Below are 13,985 nucleotides of genomic sequence, written 5' to 3' on the forward strand. Positions count from 1 at the left end.
AAACTATTTCAGTTTTTCAACATTATCTGTTAGCGAGCACTTTTGATATTTTTTCCGTCCCTTTGTCTCTGCTTCCTGTTAACTAACCGATATTCTTCATGTCCAAAGTCTGGACTCTGATGAAAATTGCAGCCATCCTACTCTTGCAAAGTGCAAAAAAAGCAAATAGTGTTTGCCTAGGAATGGGGGAGTGTGAAGAAAACGCCCGCAGCTAGCCCAGATGCTCTGGGATTTGGGGATGGGAATCCAGACAGTGACTATTTTTCATGCCAGTCATGACCACTTTCTGTGGAAATGGAAATATCTGCAATACCATTGCAAGTCAGATTCCTCTTCAGATTATTATCTTCCTTCCCAAATTCCCAGTTATTTACAAAATAAATATTAATTTATGTGGAGAATGATTTCATTCTGTCATGCAAGTTTCAATTTTTCTATGTAATACTACTGTTTCAGACCACATGGAAATAAACTGGAAAGGGTTGTTGGTTCAATCAGCCATGATACGAAGCAAGAGAAAACACTTTTGAGTATACATTTTCAGTGATTTAGGGATAACATTGTTGAACACATTATTTGAAAGCTTCTGTTTCCAGAATCACACCGCAGGGTAGATGGGCCAGCCCAGAAAGGACATAAACATAGAGTCTCAAATTTGAGAGATGTTGTTCACTGATAAACCCAGGAGCTGTTTGCAGGCAGACCTGCAGGGCTGCCTTTGTGGCAGTGAGGCTTCCCTGTGCTTTGATGGAGATGGTAAACAGCAAGACAGAGCTAAGCACACATGGGTTTTCTGGTTTAGCCCTTTTTGATGTTTTCTTTTCATCAGGGGTGGTGTACTACCAGCACATTAGCCTCATGAACACTAGTTTTTTCAAATTCTGCTGGGATAGAGCTGGACCTGTTGTGTTAAACTGGCTGAGGACAAGGAGGCTGATGCTCTGAAATCCAGGCAAAACTGGGGCAGCTGCGCCATTCAGCTCTCACAAGATGTGAAGGCAGGCTGCTACATGAATGCATGTATGTGAGGGGTTTTTACCTGAGGAACTCAGTCATAGCTGGCCATGTACCTTTCTATCCAGGTCTATTTGTAGTGCTGTCTTCAAATTAAGGCTATAAAAGGAAAGCCATCTGTATGGAAGTTTTGGCTGACAGAAGAGCTTCATGAAAATTCAATCTGGATTGGGGAGGACAGAAACTATGCATAGGAACAACATTTCTCAGTCAGATTTATTAGTTTCTATTTTACAGGCATCAGCAAGAGTTTGATTGCTTTCTTATGTATCCTCCAAAGCCCTGCTTAAAAAGAAAAACAATCCTTTAATTGAGATAAGTGTTACGCTGCTTTAAGGATGTCCTAAGCTTTTGAAAGGTTGAACATTCAAAATTAAGGCTCTAAAGTAATATAATAAGATCTTCATTAATTACAGAAAATCACAGGAAGAATACTCAGCAGCCTTTGACTTTTGCTCATGGCTCCATTAGTCTTCACTCTTCTCTAACTGCATATCCAAAGCAGCTTTTGTTGTATTAGGCCTGGGGAAATTATCCTCAAAGAGGGCAGGGTTCTTCTCTGCAGAGAAAAATTGTGTGTTGAAGGAGTGGGACATGGGGAAGCTGGGGGAGGGTGGATTTCCTCCACATAGGAGGAAATCTTTCTTATAGTTGTTGGAATTTACACCTGAATTCAGGAGACCTTCGCCCAGAGGAAACAGAGTTTTCTCAAGTCCTTACCATAGACAAGACAGTTCCCATCCCCTTGGTTTGGTCCTAGTTCTAGGAAAGGGAAATATGCAAAAGGGTTGTGATGCCTTACCTCAAATATATGGCAACCCCTTGAAGAGATTACATAGATGTATGAGAGGTAGAACATTTCTGGTTTTACTGGAGAGCTTTTAGCAAGGCTCAAATTTTCATGAGGCAAAACTAGAGATGTAGCAAAAGAGTTTGGCAGCTATAAGGCAGGGCTGTAAAGTAATAGAAAGGGGGAAGGCCACAAAGGAAGTAAGATAATAAAGTTAAAGTTGGAAGAAATAACTAGTTGTGTGACTTGGGAAACAGGACTGAGAACACAGGAGAGGACAGGGAGATGAGGGTCTTACTGCTCAGTAACAGGGAAAGCAGAGAGAGAAGTGAGACATTGTGGAGGTGTAGAAGATAACATATGGGCTTCTCTTCTACTAATTCCATAAATTTGGAGTCAGGAGGTTGACAAAGCAAAGATCCCTGTTTCCAAACAAATCTAAGTGGATGTCAGGGCCAGTCAGCAGGTGGCCATTTATGCATACTTTTCCTTTCCCAAACCTCCTAATAAGCCCGTTTTCAATTAAAACAGAAACATAAGGCTTTGGATGACTTTGCATGGTTTTGTAAAACATACATGCTCTCCTCTTAAATGAACACATTCACCACTGTCCTGCCACAATGCTAAATATGTCTGAAATCCTCTTACAGTGGTTAATTGCTAAATTGTATCTTATTACAGATACATTCTTCCTATGACAAAAATGCATTCTTAATGGCAAAAGACAGGAAGGTATTAACATGGTGTCAATGATGAAGCTGAATTTTACTTTTATTCTACAGGTTAGGGCTTCTTCTAGCTAACAGGCTTCTTCTAGGCAAAACAAAACAAGAATGCTCCCTCTGCTCTTCAGAGGGAGTGTTAAAATTCATTATCTTAATGCATTCTAGCTGCCTGTGCATAAATATCCTTTTTCAATGCTTGTTTGTGGTGGAAACTGTCCATTGTGTTTTGCAGGTACAATTTCTGAACCTTCATCTTCTCCTTGCTCTCTCCTTGGCTCTGATTTCTCTCCCGTTCTCTTGTGAGACTTGCTTTTTCTCAAATGCAATCTTTCTCTTTCTCTTCTCTCCTTCATGCCTTCAGGCTGCTAAAAGGCAGGAAAAAAATAGTGGGGAATTAAAAGCTACTCTCACATGAACAAAAGTCTCATTATTTTATTTCTCTAATAATGTATGGTAAAATATTGCAGTCACCTACCTCAGCAAAATCAGCTTTAACACGATGGGCTCAAATTCAAGGCTTCAGCCAGTCACCCTAAAACTCAGCAAGAGGCAGCATGCTTTTGATTATACGCTATGTATGGTAGCAGGGTCACCTGGCCAGGGGGAGAGCAGACAGGAAGGGGAAAGGGATGTCTCTGAGATTTCAGCCCAGACTCAATGTTTCTGTCCTTTCACATGATCCATCTTTATGTGCCTGAAGGCTGTTCAGTTATAGCTGCAAAGGCGTCACTGAAAACAAGTGCTGAAAGTCATGAAGCATCCTCAAATCCACATTTATAAGAGAAAAGCAACATGTGGAGAAGATGAAATAGGATTACCTTTCCTCCATTTTCTTTTAACCTGTGGGGTCACAGCAGTTTGAATTACACCCACAGAGCACTGAATGCAAAACACTCCACTCCATTTGGAGACAGAAGTTTTAAGCACACTCCCAAATTTCCTTTCAGATCTGTAATACCTATCGCTCAGTTCTTCAAGAATATCAAGTCCTTCACATCTTCCAGAATTCAACAGTGACTGAGGGAATGACACCAATTTGGTCTACTTGAAAGGGAGATAAAACTACCTCCCAGCACGCCTCAGCGTGGATTATAGAAGTGTACCAGAATCCATGTTTTCAACTGTTGTTAAAGCTGTATTTAGTGCATGATGCTCACTATACCTTTCGTACAATTATTACTCACTCACAGACTTTCTAGCCTTTCTAGGCACTTTTGAGAAATGATAAATGATAAACCAGACAACCACTGGTGAAGGCTGACACATGAGGCAATGTGAAGTTCTAAAATGAATAAATTCAGAGTAGCTCCTAGAGAGGTAAAGGAAGATTAGAGAATGTACTCAAAATCTTAACAATGGCATAACAAAGTTGTCATCACCATAATTCTGCATATTCTTAGAAGACTGGGAATGCAAGACTATAATTGTGGGACTTATCATGTAATGATGCTGCTCATTGAAAAGAGATTATTTTTTTTCTCTCTTGTTGCTGCACGAAATATCTGCAAGGAGAGCTGAAAATTACTCCTCCATACAAACTGTCAGTGTCAACAAACTGAAAACAAAAGATAGTTCCCTCTGTTGTTATTTGGTGCTAATGTCAAGTGTCATTCAAGTGCAGCTTTTTCAACAGAGTGAATTTTACAGTGTTCTGACACTTAAAAGCAAGTTAGGGTTTACTACCCTTCCTTCTACTGTATAATACACCAGCTATTATAAAAATAATAAACAATAACATAAATAACGTAATAAAATTGTGTTAATGTGTCACAGACAAAATGTTGTTATTGGCTACTTCATCATCACAAACCATACAGAAAATGCTCGTGCCTCAGGAAAAATTGATGGGGAGAAGAGGATGAAAAGAATGGAGAATCCCCTGCTAGCTGCATGCTCGTACAGTTAAAATACATTCAGCAGCTGTGCGGTGACACTGAAGAAAGCAGATGGAGAGAGTCCCAAGGGGTAAAAGAGAAACCTCTTAAACACCACGGTGTCTGGCAGTCTTACAGATAACCCTGTATATCGTTAAAAAAGGTCAGCAGCAGTGAGAAAGAGAGCTGGGTCTTACAGCAAAAATGCACCAAATCTGTTTTTATATTGTCATGTTTTGTTGGCATAGCCATAGAAATATCTGACAATATTGCCACAGCCAGTGTAGTGTCTCATTATGAAGATGCACATTTTAGAATAAGTCTAGATGTTAACATTACATCAAGAATTCTCATACTAACAATGCTATCACTTTAACCTTGTTTGCACTCCAGTAAGAACTACATAATTTGAGAAATTCTAATTCAAGTTTACTTCTGCTCTTCCCCCCGCAAAGCCACAGGAATTACATCAGGGATAAAGTCATCCTGCTTGTTGGTTGGTTGTTATTTCTTCTTTTGAAGTAATCTTAAGTTGGTTGTTACCTACCAAAGAAACTGAGCGTTTGCTTTTGAGGTGCAATTGCTTTTCAAAGGACTCTGCAAATTCCTGGATGGAGTTTGATCTTGTCTCTGGTCCTGAGCTGTCTGCTGAAGGTGTTCTGCTTGCCTTCCTGTGGCAGTGGCATTTGGCATCTTGGTCTTCTTGAAATTCCTTGGAGCCCCTGAGATGGCCTGAAGACGAGCCTTTGGCAGAAGCATGAAATCGTGTTGTATGCAGGGAGGAAAGCGTGGCCTGAAAAACAAGAGGTCTTTGCTGAGTATTGAATATTAAAGATGAGCACATAGGTTAGCTTTTATCTGTCACACAGTGCTCTCTGAACAATGGTGCCGATTGAAGGACCTTTCTCAGATTCCTGTATCTTTCCTTCTACGTGCAGGAGAATCCCAATGTCAAGAGTTTGCTTTCCAGATGTGCAGCAGAATTTGCTTTCCTTTCTATTTTGGGGTATCTAAGTTTTGACACCTAAATGAGGATTTCAAATATAATTTGAATTTTTTCAATATTTTTCAGATGTCAAATTTTCAAATTTCAGATGTGTGCTGTGTCTTCTTAGTTCCCACCGACACTAAAAGGAACTGGGACCCTTCATAATCTCAAAAACTCAGACCTCACATCTGGCGGCAGGTCCTAGGCAGAACTCTCAAAAAGCAGACACAACGTTTTGCAGGTAGATGAGACAGATATGGAGGCTGACCCACAGCCTTCAGGTCTTATCAGATGTTTAAGTTTATGTGAGTCTGACAGTGACCATTTCTAGCCCAGTTGTGTTAAATTTTCAGCATGGCCTACTTGCAGACTTCTGTCCAAGTCTGAATTTTCTGCTGGTTTCTTGGGCATGTTTGTCCTGAATTAATAAAAAAAGCACTTTCAGGGCACTGAGGGACATATCTCTACCGGAGAAATGGTAGGAAAAAGGCTTCCCTCAAGTACATTTGTGGGGATAAAGTGGAGAGGGAGTAAACCATTGTTGATTTTCTGTGCAGTTCAATTTTCCCAGGCCTGACAGGCAGATAAAAGCTACTGATCTGCATCAGCTATGTTTAATTGAATATCTGTAAAGGAGATTAAACTGATACAGAATTGCTGTGTCCTGTAGAGCCATGTATTGCTGGTTTTACAAACAGACAGACCTATAGAAGAGATGGATGAGAAGACCACCACATAAAGCCAGGCATGCCCCAAGCCCTGCCAGCTGCTGGTGCTTTTTCAGTATGACAAGCTGAACACTGGTGAGATACAGGTAGTGAAAATTCTGAGAAAGAGATGATAGTTACTAAAAATGAGACCCTCGAAGGTGTTAGGTTATGGCACTCCTGGCACTCAGCTGCTCCATACGTGTTTGAATGCGTATATGATTTGTATAAGCCTGGTGCTAAGTCTTCAGCTCCTGAGTAACCCTGAGAAGTTCTGCTGCCTTCAAGGGAGCTTCAATAGTTGTTTCTAACAACTGAAGGTCTATCTCACAGATCCTGAAATGCTTTTTAAGACAATCCAAGATAAAACCTTACACTCAGTGTAGGGTTTGTTGGAGGGTGGTGGGAGGTGGTGGTCTTTGGTTTGCTTTCTTTTAAGAAATGACAGTTGAAAGCTAAACCAACTTGGTCTAGTGACCACATGAATCTAAAAACCTTGGACTGCAAGGGTCCTGAAACATCTCCTGTATACATATCCATTTACTCTGGCTCAGATGCTATTATAAATGTATCAGCACAACAGAGACCCGTGCAGTCTTTCTCTGAATAGTGAGGCTGTGCATCCATATGGTTGTGACTACATCACGTTAGACAGGCTTGATGAGAGGTGCTAAAAGTAATAACTCTTAGACCTGACAGAAGCATCTAACACTGAAGGCTTTTCAGATCATATGGTACTGGTTCAATTTCTTTTCCAGACATACAGTACTATGGACTGCCTCTGAGAGTAGTGGTAATGATTTCTGCCATACTATTTTTACTTTGGTTACAAACCAATCAATACAGCTGTGATTTCTATAAGGTCATATCGAATTGTTATTTTAAAAAGCATCAAAGCAATCACATTGTGCTTGAGGGACACATGCTATGTTAAGTTCAACAAGCTTCTGCGTGATTTTAATGGCACCAACATATATTGTTTTCTGGAAATAAAAATTGTCTCACTGTTATTTGTTCTTAGAGGGCTTAGGACAGCTGAAACAGGGGATGGTATTCTGTCAATTCTGGTTTGCAATGTTTGTAAAGGTTTCATTTTACTAACACATTACTTTTTTATTTCCTTCACAGACAGAATTATAGTTAAGCCCTTAACAAAAAGACTACAGTCCGCATAGTGACATGGCAGCAATGGTTCAGAAAAACGACAGACCTTCCTCTGAAGGTCCTCTGCGCATCTTCTTCAGTGGACTAAAGGTAAAGCGACACATACATATCTATGGAATTATATTACTGTGACTCTGCCTTCTCTCACAGTGCCTTTGCATGATGCATTCCACTGTAGCTAGGAGGACAGCATGCTTGTGCATGTCAGCATGTTGCTGTCTTATGGACATGACCATACAGAGTACAAGAGCCTTAACACCACTGCTCAAGCATGAACATTTCCTAGCTTATCATTAGCACTGTACCTTAGGCTTTTATTTAAGATTAACTCTGTGGAGAACTCAGAGTCATAAAATGAAGCTCAGCAATGAAGCAGAACTGGCATTGGCTTTAGATAAAATCCATGTGGCTTTCTTTCTGTTTCTTAGATATAAAACATGCATTTAATACATGCATTTGGTGCCAAATCCATTGCTTGGTAACACTGTAAATAAGAACGGCTGAAGATTGCTTTAATTTATGCTTCCCCTTCTGAAGTCTCAGCAGCTTCTGGCAACAGAGATTGCCTGTATATCTGCACACTTTGGTGTCCATCCACTGCTGCTGTCATTCTTTGCCAAAGGCCTCTGAGCACAGCCCCAGTACCTGCTCCTGCCCTTTCCCCAGCAGCTGCCTCCTGCCTACATCTGGTGCCTCTATAGCGGATTCCCCTTGGTCTCTGGCTCCTAGGATCTGACCTGGAGTAGTTCTTATACTGGAGAAGTGGAGAGAAGGTGGAACAAGGAAGAATGATAAAAGCTCCTCTTTATCAAAATAGGTGATTTTTGCTAATGCTGGGAAAGCCAGAAGCAATACACATATTCTCAGGGGTTGTTTCTTCCTCCCTTTTGTCCTCCCCTTACTACTCCTTTTTTTCTGCTTGAGCTTAAAGGCCAGTCATTCTTAGTGTATCTATTTACACAGCAGCTAATCTTCTGCTAACTGCCCGGCTAAAACACACAAAAAGTATACAAACAAAAATACCTCGAGATATAGACATCAGTATAATTTGCCTATTCTCTTTCCCAGCTTTTGATGAAGACAAGACAATTGCTTCCATCTTTGGACTTGATCTGAGGGCTTGCACAGCTGTCAGTAAGAAAATTATTCTTCAGTGTGTCAGCACAAGAGCTCAGGAAGTTTACGCAATGACCCCTGTACTTCAGGGATATTTTGGAATATCTGACATTCAGATACTGTCCCACAGCTTGCATTCCTTCTGAGAAGCTTATAGACAAGTATTATGTTCCTCAAAAATGTTTGAGCCCAGGCTCCAGCTGTAGTAACAATATTCTGGTGGACGTTCAGTCTGACTTTAGTTCAGATTAATTGTTAGCAATTTCAACAGTGGTCAGTTGCTCTGTTTCCACTCTCAGCTGTTTCTTATCAAATTTTTGCGCTGTGAGCAGCGATGTCTACTTGAAGGTGGATAAATTCATAGGGTTGTAAAACTCCTATCAGTGCTTCTTTGCCTCCTATCATTTTCCCACAACAAAATATCCGGGAGGCAAGAAACTGTCCTGAACCAAAAGGACAGAGAATAACTAGAATGTGTCAAGGGAAGTCATGGCTGGAGGTTCCAAAAGGGTATCAGAGTTAACATGTCTAAAGTTTGCCAGGAAAACAAGCTAACTAAAGGAGATGAAAACAGATGACTTGGTTCTCCCCAGACAGTTTTCGCATTCAGTGTTGGTCCAGAGCAACACATACAGCTCTGATTCTTTTCAGGGGAGAGGAGTTCCAAGATTTAGCCTGTCTTGCCAGGAACCCAGTGAGGGATTAATATAATTTTGTGCTCCCTCTCCAAAATGAGAATGAGAATTGCAAAAGCGTTTTTGTGAAACTCATCTCAGTAATGTTTGTGAGGTATATTAAGGTATGGGGGAAAACAAATGAAAATTGTTGTTAGTTTGGGAATTGTTTGACAAAGCTTTTTCCGTATTTTGAGGAGCTCTACCATGGATGCCACAGGAATCCACTATTATGTTTGAGGTAAGAACAGTGGCTTGAATATCTACAGCACATGTATAATGACAAACACCTTTAGGGAGCTGAAAGCAATTTCCAGTGTTATGCAAAACCACCTTTTATGCTATACTGCTAGTATTTTGCTATGTAATACCAAAACACTCCTGGTGCACAAGCAGTTTATGTTAGCAAGACTGCACTGTTGCTGGTGCACTGTATACCAGCCCCGGGTATGTATGCTGGCAGAGTTGTTTTGGCAGTACCATTGTATCTGCAGAACGAAGTTTTGCCAGCAGCTGTGTCAATCGGAACCTGCTGACTTGGATTTTCACCACGACAGCAGTGTGATCTCCATTTAAGATGCTGACACAGAAGAAAAGGTACACTGTGGAGGTATTAACTTACAGAAGTAATGCTGTCTGATCACAGTGATTAATCCTTATTACGAATAGCACTGTTCTGATAAAATGAAGACAATAATTAACTGTATAAATAAGTGTTTTGAAACTTACAGTAGTTAAAATTTGTAATAATTAATCTTACGGTAGTTACCATTTATAGTCACTGTTTAAAAAACACACATCCAGGACCAACAGTAAGTTCTTGCTCTCAACAAGGAGATGTTCTTTCTGAAAGTATTTCTAAAGAATTATTAGTGCTCACGTGTTTAACTTCTAGATTCACCTTAAGACAACATGTTTTAGTGTTCTTCACTAAAAACTAGTCAGTGATTTCCAATTAAAAAGAATAATTATCCTCAAATCATAAAATGTCCAAACAAATCTACCCTTCTCATTCCTCCAGATAATTTCTGGCACTGAGAAATAAAGCAGTTGAAATTTATATCTCTTGTATAATACAATTGGATCAAGACAAATTAATGTGGATCATTAAAGTAAAGGCCAGGCATAAGTAAGTATATGGGAAAACTTTAGCTGGTTGAACAGTAATGTCAAAAGTCACAGTCTTCTTTTTCTGTCTGCTAACTTAATCCAAGTTCTAGGTATTGATTCAGGGTGGCAACTATAGCAAATTATTTGAATAACTATTAGCTAAATATTTAAATATCTTCTGAACAAACTGAATATAAGAACATGCTTTGAATTAAATGTATGTGTACACACACAAATATACACAATGATGTGTACAGCATCTCACTAAACAGACTATGATATAAAGCACATTCTTACAGTTCAGTCTGTATTGGGCACTACAGAAATCACATATGCATAGATCTCTGAAGGACAAAATTAAAACACAGCAAAATTATTTTCTTAAATAAATGAATAGTCATTCTGATGGAATCCATCAGCACAGCTCTAGTTTAGAGTCTTTCTTGCAATCTGTAACAAGATGAAATATAACTATAAATAATAAATATGGGTCATCAGTTCAAAACCAATGAATGAGGGCTACCTGTCCAAGCTGTCCATGAATTCAGAGAGGAGAGAGGTAGTTCAGGTCTGGTTTGTTTGTCTTAGCCAATTTTTTTGAAAATGATAAATCCCACATCTTAGAACATGGCAGCTTCCGTGGAGGAGAACTCGCAATGTGAATATATAGGAAAAAAAAAAAAAAAAAGTTTAAAAAAGATTAGCAGTTCCTCCCCAATAGAATAGTATTTACCTTGTTGCTGCAGTAATGATCTACAGATATAAGTGAAAAATGGTTTGTAAGGAAACCTAGTACCTTTGATAAGCCAACCAATGTAGCTGGGGGAAGAAAAGAGACAGGTTTGGACCACCTAAATGTTTTTTTAGGGCCAAAATAAAAGCATCAGCCTTCAAGTAAAGATCAGACTGGGAACAGCTGCATTCGCTTTAACTTCATTTTGATAATCGGGTAGTCATTTGTGAGCTGCCTTAAAAAACTGCCTCAGCATGTGAACCTTGCCCCTTTCCCAACTATCTTGTTGGTTTAAGAATAAAGAATGTGCTTCTCCCTTAAAATCTTACTTCAGAGTATAATGTTTTATGTTGCATCCTTATTTTCAGAGTCATATGTTTCAAACAAGCAGGGACCACGTCCTTTGGAGTAAATTAGAATTTACCCATGCAGACAGCTAAATCCCAGGGAGTAAAGCATTCAGCTTCCTGAAGATGGAATAGGTGCAGAATTGGGTCCAAATCCTGCAAATACGTACAGGCTTATGCAGCTTCAGACTTGAGAACAGATTCATTGAAGCCAGTGCTCGCGTGCCAGTTTCCAAAATGTTTTGATCTCTGCCAGGTCACCCTTACTAGACAAAATGACAGTGTAACACATAGTTAGGCAGTTATTATATTACACCGTTTTCCTTACATTTCTCATCCTGTTGTCACTTATCTTGGAGTCCACACTTTTCTTGTATGCCAAAGGCACCAGGGGGCTGACTCTGGCAGGAAGCTAAGTTCAAAAAGCAACTAGCTGATGTGAATCAGAACTGATCTTACACAGTAAGGTGTACCATACTCATCCTCAAAGATCTCTAGGGCCGTGCCCCTGGGGATGGCACTTGTATTTATGCACAGAACACCCACACACACAGAGAAAACTACACACAATTCTTACCGGAAGGGAGGCTCTCCTCTCACTAAAAAGTCGTGTCTGACGTTTTTTGTGGCCTCTACCCTCTTTCTCATCCTCTTCAATCAAATTGTGGCCCCAGAAGCTGCTCATCCATTTTGCAAAGAAAATATCATCATCCTCTTCATATTCCATGTACAGATGCTCCAAACTTGTGGGGGTCTCCCAACCAGAAAAAGGAAAAGCAAGGTCAAATGCCACCACCAAGCCAATAGCCTCACACTGTTCTGCCAATAAGAGGAAGAGGAGATGCAGTTTCAACCCCTCTTCCTTCTCTCCATCCACCGAAACCCATCCCACTGCAGCCCTAGGCACTGTTTAATCAGAAAGTCAATCCTTTTTCATCTCTTTTCAACAAAGTTTCTTTTAACCTTTCCATTACAGTGATGTCAAATATGACACTGCCGCAGGGAGCTGGTAGGAAGGGACATGTGTTGGCTACTCCCTATGTGTTACTGTTGAGAGCACCAACTGTCAATACTGATGGAGATTGCCCACAGTTACATGCCTGGGAGGTGCAAACACAAACCCAAAGTAGGCTTGTGATTTTTGAGAAGCCAAATTGACATATTGATGGTGGTCAGAAGCTGGCACAGCTGCTTGCAGAGGCTTAACTGGCTCAGTGGAAGGGAGGACAAATGGTCCACTCTTCCTGTGCTGCCCTCGCTCCTGACTTCTATTGCCTCAGCTCTTCCTTTGGCATTCAGGAAACATGGTCTGTCTAGGTAGAAGACAGCCTGCCCTTAAGAAACTGCTTGTTAATTTTGGGGTTACGATAGCCAGCATGAACTTGCATCACCTGCTTTTCACCATCTGTCATATCAGGGTTATGGAGACCCTGACTTGCTTCAAGGCAACCAGGGTAAAAATGGGTCCGATACCTCCTCACCATCCCTGAGTGTAGTGCTTATGCAACAAAACAGAAGAGGGCTGGAAACTGTTTTCTGGCCCTGAGACTAAGTGGTGACTCTGGTCACATCTACCCTCCATGCTGCTTGTGCAGCCTGCTCAAGGCTATACGTACTGTACTGTACTGTGACTGTAGTACTTTGTTGTAACTTCTGTGGGTTTTTTATGTCAAAATATCTGACATAACAGGAAAACTCTGCTGTGGCTCATAAAACTGTTGTTTGTATAGTATGAAACTGGAAGACGTATAACATGCCTTGAGACATGGCAGAAGGACATGGAGGAGTGCATTGAGGCTATAAAGCCTGTTGGGATAATGTTGGAACAGGAGAAGAGACCCAGATCTAACCACCTATTGGAAGCAGTCCTTGTTGTGTGCTAGGTAGCTAAAGGTTCTTCTAGTGCCCAGGCATTGCTGTGGAGATGCTAGTAGCCTTGGCCAGAAATATGCCAAAAGCTTGCTGGCAGTTTAACATTATGGAAAATCAGTTGTCCAGCATGAAACCTTGCTTCTTGTTTTCGATCTGTTTAGCAATACAGATGTAGTAACAACTCCAGTTTCATTCATGTGAGTGTAGGTGCAAGGTTTAAATGCAATACTTTGATGTAGGACTCTCCATTCTGAATAACAGGGGTGAAGGGGCCAATTGGTTACGAATATATATGTGCCCTTGTTTTGCTTTGTCTGGGACAGATGAGACCACAATTAGCCCAAGGACCCGGAGTATATGGGTGTGCAACAGCATATCATAAGATGTTGCACATCCAAGCAGGCTGCTTTCTTGGCAGAGGTACAGATGGACAGGAGTGAGAGGAATACCTGCAAAACAGTACAGTGAAGACATCTGAAGCAATAAAAAGGATGTGTGGGCTGATTCTCCACATGGGGAAGAACATTCCTGGTCATATTCTGATGGTCTGAATTTGACTTACTTACATCCTTGAGGCTACCAGCCTGTACAAGCAAGGTACGTGATGCTCATAGGAAGAAGCATCATGTGGGAGAAACTTAGGCTGTCCCAGTAGGAAGCTATTGGCCTGCTTATACATATTTTCTATGGTTTGGTTCAAGTTTTTTCTTTTCTCACATGTGAGACAGAACTGCAGCCTGTCATGTGGAGTAGGAAATGCTTCCGACATCTTGAGACAGGTAACAGAGAAAAGCAGGAGAGAGGCTGTCCCACAGCCTTGGCAAAATATGCTTACACAAATAGTAATAATCCATTTATAAAGGGAGACACA

The 13,985-nt window shown here is 40.6% G+C and overlaps 1 protein-coding gene across 2 annotated transcripts; it reads right to left on the bottom strand.

Moving 5' to 3' along the window:
* Positions 1-430: 430 nt before the first annotated feature.
* Positions 431-12,083, bottom strand: LNP1 (leukemia NUP98 fusion partner 1). Of its 2 annotated transcripts, none has more exons than XM_054056872.1 (3): positions 11,820-12,083; positions 4,951-5,196; positions 431-2,891 (listed from the first exon to the last, which is right to left on the bottom strand). In XM_054056872.1, exons 1-3 carry the CDS (start codon positions 11,967-11,969, stop codon positions 2,691-2,693), a joined length of 597 nt encoding a protein of 198 aa, XP_053912847.1. In that variant the 5' UTR covers positions 11,970-12,083; the 3' UTR covers positions 431-2,690. The 2 variants fall into 2 exon arrangements, with proteins under 2 accessions (XP_053912847.1, XP_009555244.2); XM_009556949.2 differs by having other exon boundaries at positions 453-2,894; positions 11,820-12,081.
* Positions 12,084-13,985: the final 1,902 nt, after the last annotated feature.

This window comes from Cuculus canorus, chromosome 1 (assembly GCF_017976375.1).
Source record: "Cuculus canorus isolate bCucCan1 chromosome 1, bCucCan1.pri, whole genome shotgun sequence".
Classification (NCBI taxonomy): Eukaryota; Metazoa; Chordata; class Aves; order Cuculiformes; family Cuculidae; genus Cuculus; species Cuculus canorus.

Coding starts and splice junctions, on each gene's coding strand:
- LNP1 (XM_009556949.2), bottom strand. CDS start 11,969: ATGGAATATGAAGAGGATGATGATATTTTCTTTGCAAAATGGATGAGC. Junction 5,197..11,819: donor AGAGGAGAGCCTCCCTTCCG/GTAAGAATTGTG, acceptor CTTGTTTTTCAG/GCCACGCTTTCCTCCCTGCA. Junction 2,895..4,950: donor GCAAACGCTCAGTTTCTTTG/GTAGGTAACAAC, acceptor CCTGCCTTTTAG/CAGCCTGAAGGCATGAAGGA.